Here is a 23,294-nt window from a genome sequence, read left to right as displayed (position 1 = left end):
CTTGAATTAAGGGAATGAGGTACCATTTTGAAACAAGGCACCCTCTTGAAATGAGGCAATGAGGCATCCTCTTGAAATGAAGCAAAGAGGCACCATTTTGAAATGAGGTACCCTCCTGAATGAAGGAATGAGGTACCATCTTGAAATGAGGCATATCTTGAAATGAGGCATATCTTGAAATGAGGCAATGAAGCACCTTCTTGAATTAAAGGACTGAGGTACCATGTTGAACTAAGACAATGATGCACCATCTTCAAATGAGACAATGAGGCACCACCTTGAAATGTTGGCTTATTGGAAGGGTGGATTCAGTATTTGTGGTGTGATATTCCTGTCCACTTTTTAGGCAATTGATATACTATTTTTTTTTAATCTAACTGCTATTTGATACTTTGGCAGCTAATCTCCCATCCATTTGTTTTTGAACTTGAATTCAGTCTGTTTTGGTTGAAAACTTTTTTTTTTTTTAATTGGGATGTTGAGATGCATCATTCTCTGTTTACAAATGCATCAAAGCAAACAACAACAACAAAAAATGTATTTACAATTTAGGCCACACAGAGTGCTGTGTGCTGTTTGAGTTTTGGGGAAAAATCATTTGGAAATGACTAATGCATTTTAGCAATTGTTAAACAAACAAATAAATAAATAAACAAAGTGTCTTGGAAAAGTATTCATCCCCCTTGGTGTTTGTCCTGTTTTGTTGCATAAGAAGATGGAATTAAAATTGATTTTTGGAGGGTTGGCACCATTTGATTTACACAACATGCCTACAACTTTAAAGGTGCAAATTGCTTTTTTTAAATTATGACACAAACAATAATTAAGATGAAAAAGCAGAAGTCTGGAGTGTGCATAAGTATTCACCCCCTTTCGTATGAACCCCCTAAATAACAGCTGGTCCAACCAATTCATTTCATAAGTCACATAATTAGTTGATTAAGATCCACCTGTGTGCAATCAAAGTGTCATATGATGTCTGTATAAATCAACCTGTTCTGGAAGGACCCTGACTCTGCTACACTACTAAGCAAGCAACATGAAAACCAAGGAGCCTCCAAACAGGTCAGAGACAAAGTTGTGGAGAAGTATAGATCATGGTTGGGTTATAAAAAAACAATCCCAAACTTTGAATCTCCCACAGAGATAGCAAAATGGAAATAATATGGCACCACTACAGTACAAACCTGACAAGAGAAGGCCGCCCACGAAAACTCACAGACCAGGCAAGGAGGACATTAATCAGATATGCAACAAAAGACACCAAAGATAACACTAAAGGAGCTGCAAAAATTCACAGCGGAGATGGGAGCATCTGTCCATAGGACCATTTGAAGCCATACACTCCACAGAGTGGGGCTTTATGGAAGAGAGGCCAGAAAAAAAAAGCCATTACTTAAAGAAAAAAATAATAATAAGAAAACATATTTGGAGTTTGCCAACAGCATGTGGCAGACTCCCCAAACACATGGAAGAAGATTCTCTGGTCAGATGAAACTAAAATTTAACTTTTTGACAATCATGGGAAACGCCATGTGTGGCACAAACCCAACACCCTGAGAACACCATTCCTACATTGAAGCATGGTGGTGGCAGCATCATGCTGTGGGGATGTTTTTCATCTGCAGGGATAGGAAAGCTGGTCAGAACTGAAGGAAAGATGGATGGCACTAAATACAGGGCAGTTCTGGAGGAAAACCTGTTTGAATCGGCCAGAGGTTTGAGACTGGGATGAAGGTTCACATTCCAGCAGGACAATGACCCTAAACATACTGCTAAAGCTACACTGGAGTGGTTTAAAGGGAAACATTTAAATGTCTTGGAATGGCCTAGTCAAAGCCCAGACCTCAATCCAATTGAGAATCTGTGGCATAACTTGAAGATTGCTGTACACCAATGCAACCCATCTAACTTGAAGGAGTTGGAGCAGTTGTGCTTTGAGGAATGGGCAAAAATCACAGTGGCTGATGTGCTAAGCTAATAGAGACATGTCCCAAGAGACTTGCAGCTGTAATTGCAGCAAAAGGTGGCTCTACAAAAGTATTGACTTTGGGGGTGAATACCTATGCACACACCAGATTTCTTTCTTTTTTTTCTCATATTAATTGTTTGTGTCACAATAAAAAAAAAAAAATACCTTTAAAGTCGTGGTCATGTTGTGTCAATCAAATAATGCTAACCCCCCAAATTCCATTTTAATTCCAGCTTGTAATGTGACAAAACAGGACAAACACCAAGGGGGAAGAATACTTTTGCAAGACACTGTAAATAAATAATAAAAAAAAAACCTTGTGATGTGAGAGTCACACTAGCACTATGTCTCTTTAAATTGTTCTAAATGCACTCTCACACACCTACAGTCTAGAAACAGTTCCACCTGCGTGACAAGTCAGTCATCATGGGTCTTGTTCTGAAACTCAGTTTAAAAAGGTAGGGGTTTGTGATGTAGGAGGACTTTTATATATGTCCTGTGTACACATACCTTCAACCATGTCAAGTGCCCTGTAGGGTTTCCTCCACTGGAAAAACACACCAGCCGAATAGTCATCCCTGAACGCAGGAGTGTTCCTTCTGGTGGGGCTTCTAACCAAACCTTCTGAGGAGGATCTGAGAGAGAGAGAGAGAGAGAGAGAGAGAGAGAGAGAGAGAGAGAGAGAGCAATTGGTCTGATTTAAGAGCATTTTTTTATTGTTGTTCAGTGACAATAAAAAGTGGAAATGATGCAGTAGAAAAGATGAAAGCATGCTCACAGTACACAGTGAGGGTTTTGGTTTGAATGCTGGAGAACCGTGTGCCTTTATTAAATGCTTCACAGGTGAGCAACAGTCCGTTTTCCTCCCTGGACACGGTGTGAGTCAGGTTCGATGTCGTCATCATCCCACCATTCTCTCCCTTAAAAAAAAATATGCTAACATGTAAATCTATTTACATGATATGGTCAAAAGTATGTGTAGACACCTGAGCAAAAAAGTAAATGCCTGACCATCACACTCATGTGTTCCTTTTCCAAACTGTTGCCACAAAGTTGGAAGCACACAACTGTATAGGATGGTCTAAGTTTGGTGTAGCATTACAATTTCCCTTCACTGGACATAAGGGGGTGGCACGGTGGTGTAGTGGTTAGCACTGTTGCCTCACAGCAAGAAGGTTCTGGGTTTGAGCCCAGTGGCCGACAGGGGCCTTTCTGTGTGGAGTTTGCATGTTCTCCCCATGTCTGCGCAGGTTTCCTCCAGGTGCTCTGGTTTCCCCCACAGTCCAAAGACATGCAGGTTAGACAAATTGGTGGCTCTAAACTGACCATAGGTGTGAATGTGAGTGTGAATGGTTGTTTGTCTCTATGTGTCAGACTTGCAATGACCTAGCGACTTGTCCAGGGTGTACCTCGCCTCTCACCCATAATCAGCTGGGATAGGCTCTAGTTTGCCCACAACCATGCACAGGATAAGCGGTTATGGATAATGGATGGATGGAAGTAAGGGGTCCAAACCTGTTCCAGCATGATAATGCCTCTGTGCACAAAGTGAGATCCATGAAAACATGGTTTACCAAGGTTAGTCTGGAAAAAAAAGTGAGTGACTTGGACAGAGCCCTGACCCCAACCCCACTGAACACCTTTGGAATGAACTGGAAAACATGAACAGCATAGGGGGACGAGATCTGGAATGGGATGTTCAGCAAACACGTGTGTGTGATGGTCAGGCGTCCATAATATTTGTCCCATATAGTCTGTCTGTCCATCTATCACTCCTTTATATTAATTCACTCTTAAGACTAGTACATTTTTGTTTCTATAGTAACAGCTAATAAATTGTAATAAATAAAAATATACAAGTGATATTTGTCATAAGGCAGCACGGTGGTGTAGTGGTTAGCGCTGTCGCCTCACAGCAAGAAGGTCTGGTTTCGAGCCCCGTGGCCGGCGAGGGCCTTTCTGTGCGGAGTTTGCATGTTCTCCCTGTGTCCGCGTGGGTTTCCTCCGGGTGCTCCGGTTTCCCCCACAGTCCAAAGACATGCAGGTTAGGTTAACTGGTGACTCTAAATTGACCATAGGTGTGAATGTGAGTGTGAATGGTTGTCTGTGTCTATGTGTCAGCCCTGTGATGACCTGGTGACTTGTCCAGGGTGTACCCCACCTTTCGCCCATAGTCAGCTGGGATAGGCTCCAGCTTGCCTGTGACCCTGTAGAACAGGATAAAGCGGCTAGAGATAATGAGATGAGATGAGATATTTGTCATATTTTCTGTGAGAAAATACAGTGGGGCAAAAAAATATTTAGTCAGCCACCAATTGTGCAAGTTCTCCCACTTAAAAAGATGAGAGATGCCTGTAATTTCCATCATAGGTACACTTCAACTATGAGAGACAGAATGGGGGGAAAGAATCCAGGAAATCACATTGTAGGATTTTTAATGAATTGATTGGTAAATTCCTCTGTAAAATAAGTCTTTGGTCACCTACAAACAAGCAAGATTTCTGGCTCTCACAGACCTGTAACTTCTTCTTTAAGAGGTGCCTCTGTCCTCCACTCGTTGTCTGTATTAATGGCACCTGTTTGAACTCGTTATCAGTATAAAAGACACCTGTCCACAACCTCAAACAGTCACACTCCAAACTCCACTATGGCCAAGACCAAAGAGCTGTCAAAGGACACCAGAAACAAAATTGTAGACCTGCACCAGGCTGGGAAGACTGAATCTGCAATAGGTAAGCAGCTTGGTGTGAAGAAATCAACTGTGGGAGCAATTATTGGAAAATGGAATACATACAAAACCACTGATAATCTCCCTCGATCTGGGGCTCCACGCAAGATCTCACCCTGTGGGGTCAAAATGATCACAAGAATGGTGAGCAAAAATCCCAGAACCACACAGGGGGACCTACTGTAGTGAATGACCTGCAGAGAGCTGGGACCAAAGTAACAAAGGCTACCATCAGTAACACACTACGCCACCAGGGACTCAAATCCTGCAGTGCCAGACGTGTCCCCCTGCTTAAGTCAGTACATGTCCAGGCCCGTCTGAAATTTGCTAGAGAGCATTTGGATGATCCAGAAGAGGATTGGGAGAATGTCATATGGTCAGATGAAACCAAAATAGAACTTTTTGGTAAAAACTCAACTTGTCGTGTTTGGAGGAGAAACAATGCTGAGTTGCATCCAAAGAACACCATACCTACTGTGAAGCATGGGGGTGGAAACATCATGCTTTGGGGCTGTTTTTCTGCAAAGGGACCAGGATGACTGATCCGTGTAAAGGAAAGAATGAATGGGGCTATGTATCGTGAGATTTTGAGTGAAAACCTCCTTCCATCAGCAAGGGCACTGAAGATGAAATGTGGCTGGATCTTTCAGCATGACAATGATCTCAAACACACTGCCCGGGCAACGAAGGAGTGGCTTCGTAAGAAGCATTTCAAGGTCCTGGAGTGGCCTAGCCAGTCTCCAGATCTCAACCCCATAGAAAATCTTTGGAGGGAGTTGAAAGTCCGTGTTGCCCAGCGACAGCCCCAAAACATCACTGCTCTAGAGGAGATTTGCATGGAGGAATGGGCCAAAATACCAGTAACAGTGTGTGAAAACCTTGTGAAGACTTACAGAAAACGTTTGACCTCTGTCATTGCCAACAAAGGGTATATAACAAAGTATTGAGATGAACTTTTGTTATTGACCAAATACTTATTTTCCACCATAATTTGCAAATAAATTCTTTAAAAATCAGACAATGTGATTTTCTGGATTTTTTTTTTTCTCATTTTGTCTCTCATAGTTGAGGTATACCTATGATGAAAATTACAGGCCTCTCTCATCTTTTTAAGTGGGAGAACTTGTACAATTGGTGACTGACTAAATACTTTTTTGCCCCACTGTATTTAGTTAACATTTTTGGAAAGAGTCTCCAGTGTCTCCAAGAGCCTCCAGACTTTGCAATGGACATAGCACTTTTTTTAATTCATTATTATTATTACTAGTGAGAGAAAAAAGTAAAGGCTTATGAGGGAACTTGTTTTGTGCTGATGTTCCACAACAATAAATGTAAATGTAAAACTACATGTTTTATCTTTGATTAATAAAAACTTTAATTATTGGCAAATTGCTGTTTTATTGGAGGAATAAAACATTAGGAAATGGTGTTATAGGAAAATAATCCATTTTGCATCACACTACCCTGCCAGTGATTTTCATTCTTTTTTTTTTCAAATATTATTTCCTTTCAGTAACATATGAGAATTATTAAAATAAATGGCAATTGTCATCTTTGCAGGGAACAACAGTCTATCATTACTTTAAGACATGAAGTATCCTTTTATTTGATAAAAATAAAGAATGAACATTGAATTACCACGTGGCTTTTAAAAACAAGGGCTTTTAAAGGACCCATGGCATGGTGGTTTGTTGATGCTTTAAACGGGCTCGTGGAGGTTTCCGGATGTTATATCCACAGCCTTTCTCGAAATGAACCCTCTGCATGTAGATATAGCCTCCTGGGAGAAAGCCCCATTTCAGCCCTTTTCCCAGTGCGTCGTTTTCCTAATGAGAAGCATGGAGGCGGGGAAGGGTAGAGGGTGAGGGTGGGTCTTATCATTAATATTCATGACATGTAAACGTGTTACCTCTGATCGGCTAACAGCACTGTGACGCTACCTCCAGTGGGTCAGAACAAGCGGATGTGGGTGTCTTACTATGGCGAGAGAGAAGGAACAAACCGCGAAGAGAAAAATACCGTGCGCTGACGTCATTAAGGTGTGACGCGAGGAAATAAAATAAATTCAACAAATGTTTGGGTTTTTACTGAAGAAACAAACAAATAAAATGAACGAGTGACTTAAAAAAAAGAATGTGGGTGTCTTTGTAAAAACTGTTTTGATTGGCTATTATAACAGAGCATGCTGCATGCTTTTTGGTTTTGTAGCGCAGAGTACCTGGCTAACTGCAGGAAGCAGTTAGCTGCACAGCTAATGTAGCCATTGCAAGGCTAACGTGGCACCGATTTTAAAACACGGCAAAACATAAGCTCATAAGTTACAGTCAATTTCCAGACTAAACTCAGTTTAACAGAGCATGCTGCATGCTTTTTGGTTTTGTAGCGCAGAGTACCTGGCTAACTGCAGGAAGCGGTTAGCTGCACAGCTAATGTAGCCATTGCAAGGTTAACGCACCGATTTTAAAACACGGCAAAACGACTTAACAGTTATACACTTACTTGTTCGGTGTTTGTGGCTGATGCGGCAGGGATGCTTGGTACGGACCCAGGCTTCAGTGACAGTTGATGTGCAAAACCTGCCCTGTACTGTCCCAAGTTGTGGAAACATTCCTCAGGAAAATGCTTCCGACAAACATACACCGTCTTACTGTAGGTAGACTCGACGGCGTATTATAGAAGTAAATAAAATTAAGCCACTGCGTCTTCAGGGGCTCTCCTGTCGGCAGTAAAAACAGATTCTTTTCTGTGTTGTCACATCCATGTACAGCGCAATTTCCATGTTTCGCTCGCTTAAGGCCCGGTCACACAGCGCTTTACGGCTTTATAACGGCCAAAACCCGTCAAAAAGTGCTCTCCCGTGAAGCAGACGATGTTGTTCGTGTTGATGTCGAAGTTAAGACGTGTTACAGTCGATATACAGATGTGACAGGACGCAGGGGAAAATCGGAACGGCGTCGGACGCGGCAAAAAGTTTTGGACTGCTCAAAACTTTAGACCGCGGACAACCACGGCCGGCACACGTGGTAAAGACGTGCAACACACGTGAAAAACACGTGATAATCAGTGTCCCGGCCGTTATTAAAACTTGGGGAGACGTGGTAAGACGCGAAAGTTTGGCGGTCTATCATGGGAAGAGCACGGTCATCGGACGGGTGTTACGCGTTGGTATCACGGGATATAGCGTGTGTTTAGCGGCTTATCACTGAGAAATGGATTTTTCCGCGTACATAGCACTGTCTAAGCCCGTTAAACGACGTCTCAAACAAGTTCTAAATTCGATTGATCACTGTCTAATCACTTCTGCATCATTTCTGATTTGCGGCATGTAAATACCGTAATTTTCTGAGACCTCGGCACTTGCAGTCTAGATGTCAAGGGGTGAACATGAACCCTCAACGCTGTGATGTCCTCATCTTAATGCTCCAGCACCAACAGAACCAACTGATACAGGCTCAACATATCCTTGCTGAGAGAAGAAGAAGAAGAAGGAGGAGGAGGAGGAGGGTGGTACGGAACATCTGGGTGCGTGACTGGATTGCGAGGAGACCTCAGCTTGGGCTTTACGACCGTCTCATGGTCGAGCTGCGTAATGAAGATCCAAGAGCCTTTCAGAACTTTATGAGGATGCCTCCTGCGATGTACGATGAAATTGTGCAGAGACTGACACCAGCCTAAGAGATCTGGATCGGCAACTGTGAAGACCAGCCGTGCGCGACCGCTTTTATATGCGCAGCAAGCCGCTCTTCCAACGACGCTGAGCCGCGGTTACCCGTGATTTGGCAGTGCTATGGCAGTGGAGTGCCCGTTTTACGTCCGCGCTCAACACGTGATCGGCAGTGCTACAGACGCGATGAGGCTGTAACACGTCTTAACTTTGACATCAACACGAACAACATCGTCTGCTTCACGGGAGAGCACTTTTTGACGGGTTTTGGCCGTGATAAAGCCGTAAAGCGCTGTGTGACCGGGCCTTTAGGTGATGCCATGTTGTGTCCTCTATGGTCTCCTCACTACAACTGGGCGGGCAATTCATACAGTGGGTGGGAATCCAGAGGGGGGGCGTGGGGATCATCTCCCTTGCTGACGTAGTAAAGGGAAGAGTTTATCAATGCGCCGTTTTGACGCGCCATTCTCAAAGGGTGGGCATAGTTTGGTTTACACATTATGAAATTTCTAGCCACTGGGGTGACTTAAGAAGGTCAGAGGAACTCATTTTAACGTTAAAAAACCTCAGAAAGTGAAAATTTCATGCCATGGGACCTTTAACATCATGTCTATTCATGTCTGCAGCTCCACTACAGTAGGTCAGCAATTAAAGTAAATCATTGGTAAGGGTGACTGATCTAATGTCTAGTCAATAATCTCTTGATCCAGAAGTTCAAATGTGAAGCATTTGTTCATGTACTTGCTTTTTACAATGGACTTCTACAGTGCCAAGGTTCAAAAAGAATAATTACAAGGTTTGAAAGAAAAATACATGTTAAAGATAAAAGATCCAAAAGGTCTCTGACAGGATTTTATTTTTTCCCCAATCCAGAAGAAACAGCTCTTTCTTTCCCCCTTTTAATGTCAAGCTCATTTGCAAGCGGTCTGATTTGTGCATGTGGAGAGGTGGCCTCAGCCTAACCTTCATAACCTTGCTGTGCACGCTTAATTACTGTCAAGTGAAGAAAGAACACGTCACAAAAGGCACAGGTAGAGAGAAAAATACAGCACAGAAACAGCACGGCACAAAAAGGTCATTCTTATTCTCCTGTAATATATATCGACGTGTAATAAAATAGCACTGGGTGCATGCAAATGAAAAATGTAATCAAATAGAAAATTTATCAAAAAGAACAAGAGGTTTGGAAAGGGGCTAGGCAGCCTTGTGCTGGCTTTTATTCACTTACATTTCATTAAACTCAAACTTTAGCAAAAAAGAAATGGGGTAAAAATAAGAAGATAAAATAAGAAGAAAGAACAGATTGCTCAAAGGAAACGAAAGGATGAGTCATTCTAGTGCTGCTATGGTCAAGGCTGTAAGATTTGTTTTGTAGTATAATAGCAGAATTTGTGTTAATCAATTAGTCCATTCTAGGAAGTGGTTGTGTGTCAGCACAAAACCCCCAGAAGGTTTTTATCTGACAGCATTTTATACCATCCTGGACTTCAAGACAGAACTCATCATGTGCTCAAAGCTCTGAAATGCTTAAAGTCTTACTTTCGAAGGAGCACAATGATTAATAATGTGTCTAAATTAATCAGAGCTACATAAAGGCACAAAGCCTGGAAATGATCATTTTCTCTGAACATTTAGTCATGGAACTGTAATGCTGAATGGCAGAATATTTTTCTAAAGTGATGCCTGCTTTTATTTTACACAAAAAAAGCAGGCTTAAGACATATTCCACATTATGAAGGAACTTAAACAGGAATGTCAGTCTCCAGTATCAGGTCTTGTGATGGGCTGGACTTCCAAGTGTTAACACTCTTCTTCAGAAAGCCCAACCCAGATGGGGAGCAGAAGAAACACTTAAAGTACAATCTCAAAGTGTCCCTCAAAACCCTAGAACTCGATCTCAACTCCTGGGAGTCGCTTGCTCAGGATCATCCAGCATGGCAAGCAAAGCTCACCAGTGGTGCACATGCAGCAGAGATGAAAGCATCACCGAGGCCCAGAAGAAATGAGCTGTGCAGAAGGCTCGAACTATCACCACCCCCATTACAGCACCTACCCACGCGTGCCTGACATGTGGGCGTACCTTCAAAGCCTCATCAGTCACCTCTGGACCCACAACCGCCACCCACCAAATTGCAGTCATGGTCATCTTTGACTCCAAAGGACAAACATCATCATATCAGGTCTTGTGTTCTACAGCACTGTTTAGCAGAGTTTAGCATTCTACCTCATTTAACACACATAATTCAACTCATCAGCTAGGGTTGTATTTTGAGTCATCAAGGTGATACAAATATTTATGCGAGGAACATTGGGCATATTCAGAATTGGGTTGCACACATATAAATTGATTTTCAACAAGCATCTCAGTCAATTTCTTATGAGTCTGATATATTACCAATATAGGCTATTGTTGCTTCAATAATCCGAGTTAGAAGTCCTAGACCTATTAAATATAATATTAATCACTGCAAATGTATTACTCATTTATTCATAGTTAAAAACAGCTAACTTTTCCATCCATCCATCCATCCATTCATCCATCCATCTTCTACCGCTTATCCAAATCCGGGTCGCAGGGGTAGCAGCCTAAGCAGAACAGCACAGACTTCCCTCTCCTCAGCCACCTCCACCAGCTCTTCTGGAGGAATACCAAGGTGTTCCCAGCCCAGCCGAGAGATGTAACCTTTCCAGCACATCCTGGGTCTGCCTCGGGGTCTCCTACCAGTGGGGCCATGCCCAGAAAACCTCCCTTGGGAGGCGTCCAGGGGGCATCCTAACAAGGTGCCCGAACCACCTCAACTGACTCCTTTCAATGTGGAGGAGCAGCAGTTCTACTCTGAGCCTCTCCCGAATGACCAAACTTCTCACCCTGTCTCTAAGGGAGAGCCCAGCCACCCTGTGGAGAAAACTCATTTCTACTGCTTGTATCCGCGATCTCATTCTTTCGGTCACTACCCATAGCTCGTGACCATAGGTGAGAGTGGGAACATAGATGGACCAGTAAATTGAGAGCTTTGCCTTTTGGCTCAGCTCACTCTTTACCACCACAAACCGGTTTAGCATCTGCATCACTGCTGATGCTGCCCTGATCCATCTGTCCAACTCACGTTCCCCTTTACCCTCACTTGTGAACAAAACCCCGAGATACTTAAACTCCTCCACTTTAGGTAGCAACTCCCCCCTGACCTGAAGTAGGCATGCCACCTGTTTCTGTCTGAGCATCATGGCCACAGACTTGGATGTGCTGATCCTCATCCCAGCTGCTTCACACTCAGCTGCAAACCATCCCAGCACATGCTGTAAGTCACAGATTGATGAAGCCAACAGGACCACATCATCCGCAAAAAGCAGAGACGAGATCCTGCTGCCACCAAACCTGACACCCTCCACCCCTTGGCCGTGCCTAGAAATTCTGTCCATAAAAGTTATCAACAGAACCAATGACAAAGGGGAGCCCTGGCGGAGTTCAACATGCACTGGGAACGAGTCTGACTTACTGTCGGCAATGCAAACCAAACTCCTGCTCCGGTCATACAGGGACTGAATGGCCTGCAGTAGTGAGCCCTGAACCCCATACTCCTGAAGCACCCCCCATAGGGCATCATGAGGGATACGGTCATAAGCCTTCTCCAGGTCCACAAAACACATGTAGACCAGTTGGGCAAACTCCCATGCACCCTCCAGTACCTTTGCAAGGGTAAAGAGCTGGTCCAGTGTTCCATGACCAGGACGAAAACTGCATTGCTCCTCCTGAATCCGAGGTTCGACTATCGACCAGACTCTCCTCTCCAGCACCCCAGCATAGGCTTTCCCAGGGGCCTGAGAAGTGTGATCCCCCTATAGTTGGAACACACTCTCCAGTCCCCCTTTTTAAAAAGGGGGACCACCACCCCAGTCTGCCAATCCAGAGACACTGTCCCCGACCTCCACGCAATGTTTTTTTTCTCTCCTTGCTTCCACGGAAGGCGGTCGCATTTTCTGCTCTCCCTCTCCCTCCTTTTTTTCCCTGCTTGTGCTTCTGTGTCTTGTCTTGTCTGCTGTACTTTTTGAAGAGACTCTTCCTGCATTACTTTCTAAACTAAAAAAAAGCACGGAATTGATAAACTAGTCTCCTAACAAAATTGACACAGTTTTCTCGACGAGAAGTTTGGGTTCGGGGGAACCCGTCTGTCCTGCCAGAATGTTTGCGGCTGGTTACACAATGGATGCGTGGGAGCAGTGGCAAGTCGTGTGCCTGGCGATTCTTTCTGTGGAGGACATTGAAAATATCTACCTATTCGGAACCATGATTACAGGACTTTTGCTGATTGGATTAGGCATTGCCCTGGTATATTGAGGAAATCAGACAACAGTGACAGCTGTTCAAAGTCCCACAAAGCTGCCCGATATGATTGGAGTGGTGGGCAAAGCTGTTGGCACTCAGACTGTGGACATTCAGAACTTTAACCACAAAATGGTTGTTATCTCGGAGCAGCTTTCAGCTTTGCAAGGAATACATTTTTCATAGATCAATTTGAATAGAATGGATGGAATGGACAGATATGGATGAGCGGTGTGGACGTGCAAAGACTGCGTCTGGAAAGACCAAACAATTCATATCTTATCGACATTCGGCGCCCTGAGACAGCACCGGCCTTGGTTCAGGCCATTGCTGAGACAACATTTCCCCCTGAAGGTCACTGCCGGGAGACACTCTCGCATTCCTCGCATTCCTTCTCTAACTCTCCGCAGTTGCCATTTTAACCCCAGTGTGACAAGCAGGTGCGTGACCAGTGCCTTCATGGCTGCAGAAGCGGACGGCTGCTTGCTTGCGCTGGATTACCTCCTCCCCTCCCCCCTCACCCCTGATTCCCACCCTCAAGTCCCGTGTTTAAAGTGTACTTGTGTTGTTGTGTGCTTATGTGCAAAGGTTTTTTAAATGTTCCCACACTGTACTCCTGACAGGAGCATAGTGGGGGGGGGGGTGTTCTTTTTTTTCCTTATCTCTCCTCATGTTGTTTTTCCTTTTTATCTTTATCCCTGTCTTCCTGTCCTGTCTACCCTATGTCAATTGTATGTTGTATATGTACGGACATGTTGACAGCTAATTTCGCTGGTACATGTAACTAGTGACAATAAAGGGCATCATCATCATCATCATCATCATCAAGAGGTGTGTCAGCCAAGGCAGCCCAATAACATCCAGTGCCTTCAGGAACTCAGGATGAATCTCATCCACCCCCGGAGCCTAGTCACCGAGGAGCTTTTTAACCACCTCGGCAACCTCCGCCCTTGTGATGGGCAAGTCCTCCCAAGCACCCTCAGACTCTGCATCCTCCTCAGACAACATGAAGGTGGATTGAGGAGATCCTCAAAATATTCCTTCCAAAAGTCACTTTCCATGGCCTCACCCAACTCCTCCCACACCTGAGTTTTTGCTTCAGTGACTGCCAGAGCCGCATTCCGCTTGGCCAGTCGGTATCTGCCAGCTGCCTCTGGAGACACACAGGCTAACCAAGCCCAATAGGACTCCTTTATCAGCTTGATAGCTCCCCTCACCACAGGTGTCCACCACCGGATTCGGGGATTACCGCCACGACAGGCACCAACAACCTTGCAGCCGCAGTTCTGCATGGCCGGGCCGCCTCAGCAATGGGGGTGCAGAACATGGTCCATTCAGACTCAATGTCCCCACCCTCCCCTGGTATGCAGTTGAAGCTCTGCTGGATGTGGCAGTTGAAGAGCCGATGGTTAAATGCAAAGGAAGGAAATGGTTAAATGCAGAGGAAAAAATTTTGCTGTGCTTAAGTATACATGCAACAAATAAAGGCTTCTTCTATTCTTCTTCTTCTTCTTCTTCTTCTTCTTCTTCTTCTTCTTCAGTTAGTTTGTATATGTCTAATGAAAATAAGATGGCCAAAAGTTTGTGGACTCCTGACCCTCACACCCATATGTGGATCTTCTCCAAACTGTCACAAAGTTGGAAGGACACAATTGTATAAAGTGTATTTGTATGCTGTAGCATTAATATTTCCCTTCACTTGAAATAAGGAGCTCAAACCTCATCCAGCATGACAATGCTGCTGTGCACAAAGCAAGGTCCATGAAGACATGGTTTGCCAAGGTAGCAGTGCAAGAACTCAAGAAGCCTGCACAAAGCCCTGACCTCAACCCCACTGAAAACCTTTGGAATGAACTGGAACACCAACTTCACCCCAGGCCTCTTCACCCAACATTAGTGTCTAATTTCACAAATGCTCTTGTGGCTGAATGAGCACAAATCCCCTCAGCAACACTCCAAAATCAAGTGGAAAGCCCTTCCAAAAGAGTTGAGGTTAGTTCCCTTCTGCTGTTATAATAAATCTGCAATGGGTCTGATGGTCAGGTGTTCACAAACTTTTGTCCATGTAGTGCAGTAGTTTGAGGTCATGAAATCATAATGTAGGCTATTTTATCATGCTTTAACTGTATTGCTGGTTTATAATGTATATACATTTTCACCAAATTATACCGTCCGAGTAGTGCTTAAGTCTGTGGTTACGTCTGAGGTATGAATCCTGAAGTGTGCAATTTTACTATGCATAACTCTGTATAAGACCCATAATTACCAAGGCTGACATGAGTGGAACAAGAAAACGCATATCTCCCATACAGTATGTATGATTGACAGCTTCAAGCTTTTGGAGCTTGGATATCACTGAACTATAAAATAAAAGTGAAATTTTTGTGCATACAAGGCCTACTCAGCTGCATGATGTTATTGGTTAGTATTTTTGTTTACCCGTTACCTTTTAATAAAAATATATAAAGTGGCGGCTATAATTATCGACAGTCCATAATTATCGACACCTTTTCAGATTTACCAATAAAAACAATTTTGCAAAGGTGAGTTTCAGTTACAACAATTATTATTGGTTAATTAATCAACCGGAAGACCCGCCTCGCCCTTTGATCTTGTCATCTGATGACACAGCTCGATACCTGAGATGGAATTTTTTCAGCACAATCAAACCCAGAAAAACTTGGATGTTATCATCACAGGTAAGCATGGTGGAAAGATCATGGACATGTTTTTACTTATCAAATTCACCAATATTTCATGATATCCTTGTCAAAACCTACTTTGTTTCTTACTCTTTCATTTGACAGTCACCATTTTGTATCTAAACGCATGTTTGAGAAGTCACGTGATGTTTCAATAATAGTGATCACTTTCACCGGTGTCCACCATTATCAACACCCTGTGGAATTAAGTGACATTTGCAACTGTTATGGATTGATCTTTGTGTAACATTGTTAAAGAAGATGAACTACTTAAAAAAAATAAAAGTACTGTGATTTATAATATTTTTTTTCTGATTCATAACAGAATGGAATGTTTATAGAGTATCTGGAATTTGACTGCAATAGAATTAGACCAGAATTAAATTCCTAGCATATAAAAAATGACATACTTGAAATATTCAGATTTTTCTATTCCATTCAGATTTTTTTTTTGCAGCTTGTTGGAAATATCTAATACATTTTACAATATCAGTAGACATTTTATATTTTTTAGATGTAAATTTAAAATCTCAATTAAAAAAAAAAAAAAATCAACATTTGACCTGGATTTTCATGTGGTTACAATGTCAGTTGCCTGTTGACATTTATTGGTAAACTAGAAATTAATACAAACAGTGAATGATTAACATAATGTGAGCTGTGAAAATACTTATAAAAGTGGGTAGAAAGTTGAACAAAATATTTTCCGACACAGGTTAAACATTATCAGTTCAAACAATAGAATTACTTCCTCATTTACGTAAGCACAGACATTGGTATATTTATATAAAATATATTTTGTACTAATTATAAGTCTATGTAAAGCAAATTTTAAATAAAAGCTATGTTTTGTTAACTAAATACTACATACTGATCATTTTTTATAATAATCATCTGGATGTCGATAATTGTGGAACGGTGTCGATAACTGTACTTGTCCACAATTGTGGAACGGCATCATGTGATCTGATGCGCCAAGTAATCGGGAATCAACTCTTTTTTTTTTTTTCCCAGTGAAAGTTTGAGTAATTATTCATGCACAATTTACATATTGAAAGTCTTTTCTGCTTTTGCAAAGGAAAAAGATGGTTATGGTGTCAATAATTTTAGCCACCGCTCTCTCTCTCTCTCTCATATGAGAGAGAGATTTTTTTTCTTTAGTGATTGATTCCAATGAGTTATGCACAGTATCACAATGATATGAATGTACTCGGTAAACAATCTTTTTTTTTTATTTCAGGTTGTATTTAATATTATATCAAATTATTCCATTATATCAAACAGATTGATAGGTGAGTCAGATTCTCAGAATATTCTCAGAATAGTGTCTTTTACCTCAGTGATAGTGATGACAGTGGTCTTGAGCTCCTTGAAGCCAAGCCACCACCGGATATGAACTGGTGGATTACTGGAGGATGTGGAGCAGCACACATTCACCTCGGTTCCCTCTATTGCTTCAGAGGAGCCACTTAGTTCCACATTAGAGGGCTCAACTGGTAGATAGAGAGCAGAGGAAACAAAAAAGGAAACAGATAGTGCAAATCAATGTTGCTTCCGAGAAGAAAAAAGGTCTCAAATTTACTATGATGGATAAAATAACCAGCTTAATGATTTACTAGCTGTCGACTGACAAAATCCTATTTCAGCATCATAATGTGGAGATTTTTTCAACTAGTCTTATGAGTTACAGTTAATATATTAACTGACAATTTGTAGAGTTAAAAGCACTGCTGAAATAAATTCAATTGAAAATTTAATGAATTTAAGGTTCATTGTACTAAATATGAACATGACAATTTGTGTTTTGGTCTTGAAAATGTTTCTCCACTCAGATGAAAGGGTTCATTCCTCATCTGAAAGATAAGTTGATTAAATCGTTGTGCTACATTTAAACTCTGGGAAATAATTGCCAGGTTTACTGATACGGTACCAACATGTCCTTTTTTCATACTACAGGGTGTTAAAAAAACAAACAAACATGATATTATTTGAGATGTAAATATCCCAGAAATTACATAGTCTAGGCAAACGAAACTGAACAGGCTGGATGTTGAGCAATGAAAGGTTTAGTCCTCAAAATTTGAATGAGAAATTCAAAGGTATGTGGATTCCATGAACGATTTCACAAATTTTCAATATGCATGCTGCCTGAGACACAGACACACACAGCCTTCCTCTTTGAACTTTTTGCGCAGTGTCCAAACCTGCATTGCAGTTGGTGTATTTTTAGAGAATTCTCTCATAAATGCATGCTGCACAGTCTTGTTCGACTCTGTTCAAGCGTACTCTAATACACAAAACGCCTTTTCTTTTCCAGTGAATGGCATTTCTAGAGCTAAAAAGATTAAAACAAAAAAACTGTTTATCAGATCGTTTCTTGGAGCTGCACTACTAACATTAAACATCTGTTTGAATTTATAACACGTTCACTTAAATAATGGAAATCGGCCTGATAGTTTACATTAACCTTTAAAATCATTATAAACTGATCTGAAAATGAATAAATGAATAAAAGAAACCATTAGACACATGAGAAAGTGCTTTTGTTTGTTTGTCCTCTTCAGGACACAGCACAGCTGTCTACTATCACCTGAAGGACAAGTAAAAATCTTGATAGTGTCAGTCTTTATATTCTGGATAGAGAAGATAACTACACAAAATTTCTGAATGATGGGATTTTCCAATAAAAGCCCTTGAGTGAACATGACACATTTTCATGATTGAAAAGAGTCACTGACCTATTAATGCAAAACCCTCCTTTTACAACAATACTGTTCCAGTCAAATGGTCAAATAAGAACTTAATTTATTTGGCACGTTTTCTTCATAAAACCTATAAAGGGTTTATTTTATTTTTTTAAGCTCTATGAAGGCAAAAAAACAAAACAAAACAAAAAAAACCTGTGTTAGAGTTTTGGGACAATTGCATTGAATAGTTTGTATCTTTCATTTATCGTCCTTCATCCTGCAATGTGACCTCTTCCTTTAAATCCTTCACGCCAAGACCACACAATGGCCTTGGGAAATGTTTGGCTTTGTACAAAAAGAAATAAAAGCTCAAGGACTGGACAAATGATTTTATGAAGTATAATACACACCCACGTTATTGCACATCAGGTATGCACATAATATCCTTAGAGCTTTTTATCCTCTTTGTCAGGTCTACTTTTTTTTCTGATGTGATGCTTTTATTGAAAGACATGAATCAGTTCACCAGAATACAAATCCTGATTATATTTGAGCAAAGACTACACAGTGGCCCACTAGCAGTCCTGTGATTTGCACATATGTTCTCGTCCCTAGAGTTTAAATACTGTAAATAGTTTATGTGTGACAGTGAGGGAAACCAGTCATTGCGATGTTTCCTTTTTTGCATGTACATACCTCAACTGAAAGTAAAGTTATAAAAGTTTTCAATTAAATACAGCATACCTCCAAAAGTGCAAAGAGAGAAAATTGTTATTTAAGGCTTTCGTTGCAAGACACCATCACACTGGATGCATTCAATGCCTTTAATTTAATGTGTGAGAAATAAAATATTACAAAATTAATAAGACCATACACTTTATCATAGAATATTGGTTTACAATGGAAAATGAGCAGTCGTTTAGATCAGAAGCATCATTCAGGTCATCTTCTCTAATGCCATTATCTGAGGTAAATATGAGTCACAGAATTTAAACAGAAGCCTCATCATCACTCGTCATGCAACTGCTCACTGTTCACTATTACTGTAGTACTAAAATAATCACTTATTAACTCAGTGAGTTGGCTAAACTATCTGTTGGCTAAACTATTGTTATGACCCCAGGGTTATAATGTGTATTATTGTTTGTTTACTTTTTGCTGTTGCTCTTTTCCCTCCCTGCCTAAGGGGATGCTGTTCACATGTTCCTGTTTTTCAGTTGTAGGTGGCGGCAGCTGATTGGACCATGGTTAATTGTACCGGCTTTAAAATGCTCTTTGGAGATACTAGCTATGCTTCATGTTCTCCTGGTTCCCAGCAGGGCTGTGCCTTGTAGTGCTCATTGATGAATGGGCTTAAGTTGTAAATATTGTAACTATTTTCCTAAAGCAATCCAGGTAACTGTCAGGGTGAGAAGCCTTGTTTTTGTTTTTTGTTTTTTTTTTCTTCATTCTCCCTTACAGAAAAAACACATGAATTTCCCATGTATTTCACATGTGATCACATGTTACCACATGTGGTAACATGTGGAATACATGGTATCAGATTTTGTAACGTGTTACCATGTAGAGCACATGTGGAAAACGCTAAAACGTGTAAAACATTCCCACATGTGATTCACATAAAATTGGGCCAAAACGATGTTTCCCATGTGCAAATAACACATTTCCTATGTGCAAAACACATTTTCCACATATTTCACATGTGAGAAATCACATGTGAAGTTCATGTGGTTTTTCTGTAAGGGCTATTTTTCTCTCTTATGTTAGGGAGTTAGGTAAGATCCCTGTATTTTCTTTCATTTTCCTTTGTTGACCGGGTAAGCTAGGTTATTAAATGTTTTGTTTGTTATCTTGGGGCATGCTCACCCTGATGCTAACTTACCTTTGAAATAAACAAGTTGTATTTTGGACTGCAATTGATTGTGGCATTGGTCGTCCTTGGGAGTGGGGAAAGGGGAAGGGGTTTTTTTCATTCCCCCCATTTATTTATTTATTTATTTATTTATTTTTTATAAATGCTACACTCAGGTTTCCCCTAGGTTGAGGTGTAACATTATCATGTCCCCTTGATTCACTGTTGTCTCTAAACTGTAGGTGGCTGTATACTGTTCAAAAACAGCATCTATTTAAGTCCATTTCACTATGGAAGGAAACCAATAACCTGATCAAAACATGTCATTCAGTGCATGAAATCACACTAGAAAGCAGCAATTAATATATATATATATATATATATATATATATATATATATATATATATGCATGCATGCAAAAGTTTGGGCACCCTTGCTGAAAATATCTGTTACTGTGAATAGTTAAGTAAGAAGAAGATGAACTGATCACCAAAAGGCATAAAGGTAAAGACGAGATGTTTCTTTTCAGCATTTTATGCAGGATTTGTGTACTTTTGTTTTGTACAATTGGAGAGTGAAAACAGAAAAGGAACACCATGTGAAAGTTTGGGCACCCCAATACATTTGAGCTCTCGGGTAACTTTTACCAAGGTTCCAGACCTTAATTAGCTTATTGAGCTGTGGCTTGTTCAAATCCTTTGTTTGGAAAGGTCAGTTGATGCAGATTTCAAAGCTGTATAAATTCTCTGACTCCTCAAACTTGTCCCTAAAATCAACAGCCATGGGCTCCTTTAAGCAACTCCCTAGCATTCTGAAAAATAAAATAATTGATGCTCACAAAGCACGAAAAGGCTACAAGAACATAGCAAAGTGTTTTCAGGTAGCTGTTATCTCAGATCATAATGTTAAGAAATGGCAGTTCACCGAAACAGTGGCGATCAAGGTAAGGTCTGGAAGATGAAGAAAACTTGCTGAAAGAACTGCTCATTGGATTGCTAGAAAGGCAAATAAAAACCCCTGTTTGACTGCAAAAGACCTTCAGAAAGATTTAGCAGACCCTGGAGTGGTGGTGCACTGTTCTACTATGCAGCAACACCTGAACAAATATGACCTTCATGAGAGAGTCATCAGAAGAAAACCGTTCCTGTGTCCTAGCCACAAAATTCAGTGTTTGAAGTTTGCAAATGTACATCTAAATAAGCCTGATGCATTTTGGAAACAAGTCCTGTGGACTGATAAAATCAAAATAGAACTTTTTGGCCACAATGTGCAAAGGTATGTTTGGAGAAAAAAGGGTGCCAAATTCCAGGAAAAGAACACCTCTCCAACTCTGAAGCATGGGTGTGGATCGATCATGCTTTGGGGTTGTGGATCGATCATGCTTTGGGGTTGTGTTGCAGCCAGTGGCACAGGGCACATTTCACTGGTCGACGGAAGCATGGATTCGAATAAATACCAGCAAACTCTGGAAGCAAACATCACACCATCTGTAAAAAAGTTGACGTTAAAATAGGATGGGTCCTACAATAAGACGATGATCCAAAACACACCTCAAAATCTACAATGGAATACCGCAAGAGGCACAAGCTGAAGATTTTGCCCTGACCCTCACAGTCCCCTGACCTAAACATCATTGAAAATCTGTGGATAGATCTCAAAAGAGCAGTGCATGTGAGACAGCCCAAGAAACTTGTAGAACTGAAAGCCTTTTGCAAGGACAAATGTGTGAAAATCCCCCAGGTAAGAACTGAAAGATTATTAGCTGGCTACAAAAAGTGTTTACAAGCTGTGATGCTTGCGAAAGGGGGTGTTACTAAATACTGACCATGTCAGGTGCCCAAACTTTTGCTTCAGGTCCTTTTAATTTTTTGGTATTTTACACCTGTAAATGATGTAAACATTTATGTTTCAAGGAAGTGTATTTGTAGTGTGTGTAAGGATTTATTTATTTATCCATTTATATTTATACGTATGTAAGATGTCATCGCCCAGCAATAAGTGTTACCATGAGTTCCGGCTTGGTACTATTAATGTGAGGACAGGAAAATGTGAAAGCAAACTTGCCGATACGTGATGCAGTTCAAGAAACTATCCCATGATGTATCATGCATGCAGGAGGTTAGGCGGAGAGGAGAAGGAGTGATACGTTTTGATGATCCAGTCCTTAAGGGATGGCGTGTAGTTTATAATGGCATGAAAACAGCTAGAGCCGGTGTTGCAGTATCCCTTGCCCCTCATGTTATACTGTTAGATATCAACCATGCAATAGAGGGTCGTCTAACCATGGTGCGAGTAAAGGTACATGGAATAAGACTAATTATCTTCAATTGTTACTGCCCGACGGAACAATATGCCGAGTCCACGAAACAAGCTTTCTATCAAAAACTACACAAAGAAATCCAACGTAGTAAGAAGGACAACCCGTCATTCAAAGTAATCGTTGCAGGTGATTTTAACACTACAGTTGGGACAGACAGCGAACCAAGTAAATGGCAATGCATCGGACAGTTTAATGATCCTAATCCTACCAGCTTCAATGGGTCTTGATTAATAGAAACATCAGAAATCAACAACTTGTTCATACTCAACACGATGTTTGCTACAAAATCTGACGGACATACACTACCGTTCAAAAGTTTGGGGTCACTTTGAAATGTCCTTATTTTTGAAAGAAAAGCACTGTTCTTTTCAATGAAGATCACTTTAAACTAATCAGAAATACACTCTATACATTGCTAATGTGGTAAATGACTATTCTAGCTGCAAATGTCTGGTTTTTGGTGCAATATCTACATAGGTATATAGAGGCCCATTTCCAGCAACTATCACTCCAGTGTTCTAATGGTACAATGTGTTTGCTCATTGCCTCAGAAGGCTAATGGATGATTAGAAAACCCTTGTACAATCATGTTAGCACAGCTGAAAACAGTTTAGCTCTTTAGAGAAGCTATAAAACTGACCTTCCTTTGAGCAGATTGAGTTTCTGGAGCATCACATTTGTGGGGTCGATTAAATGCTCAAAATGGCCAGAAAAATGTCTTGACTATATTTTCTATTCATTTTACAACTTATGGTGGTAAATAAAAGTGTGACTTTTCATGGAAAACACAAAATTGTCTGGGTGACCCCAAACTTTTGAACGGTAGTGTAATTGCAACGTTATCGAAGATTATATCCACAATAATCGTTGACAGATTACGCGATGCCTATGAATATATCCTATTACCATCACAGTTTGGCTTTCGTGCTAATAGATTGACCAATGATGCAATCTTTATACTATGTCATGTTCTCAGTAAATCCCACAGATCCAAGACCCCGTTGTTTGTAGTTTTCATTGATTTGAAAGCCGCCTATGACTGGATTC

The 23,294-nt window shown here is 41.1% G+C and overlaps 1 protein-coding gene across 1 annotated transcript in view; it reads right to left on the bottom strand.

The window, feature by feature from the left end:
* Positions 1–23,294, bottom strand: part of nphs1 (NPHS1 adhesion molecule, nephrin) — a 265,377-nt gene that overhangs the window by 107,194 nt on the left and 134,889 nt on the right. Inside the window, exons 9-11 of the mRNA XM_060897686.1 lie at positions 16,723–16,880; positions 2,751–2,892; positions 2,483–2,607 (exon numbers count right to left, since the gene is read on the bottom strand). Coding sequence (XP_060753669.1) covers positions 2,483–2,607; positions 2,751–2,892; positions 16,723–16,880 — 425 coding nt within the window. The remainder of the gene's footprint in view (positions 1–2,482; positions 2,608–2,750; positions 2,893–16,722; positions 16,881–23,294) is intronic.

Source organism: Neoarius graeffei, chromosome 17 (assembly GCF_027579695.1).
Source record: "Neoarius graeffei isolate fNeoGra1 chromosome 17, fNeoGra1.pri, whole genome shotgun sequence".
Classification (NCBI taxonomy): Eukaryota; Metazoa; Chordata; class Actinopteri; order Siluriformes; family Ariidae; genus Neoarius; species Neoarius graeffei.
This window is presented reverse-complemented; position numbering and strand designations above follow the sequence as displayed.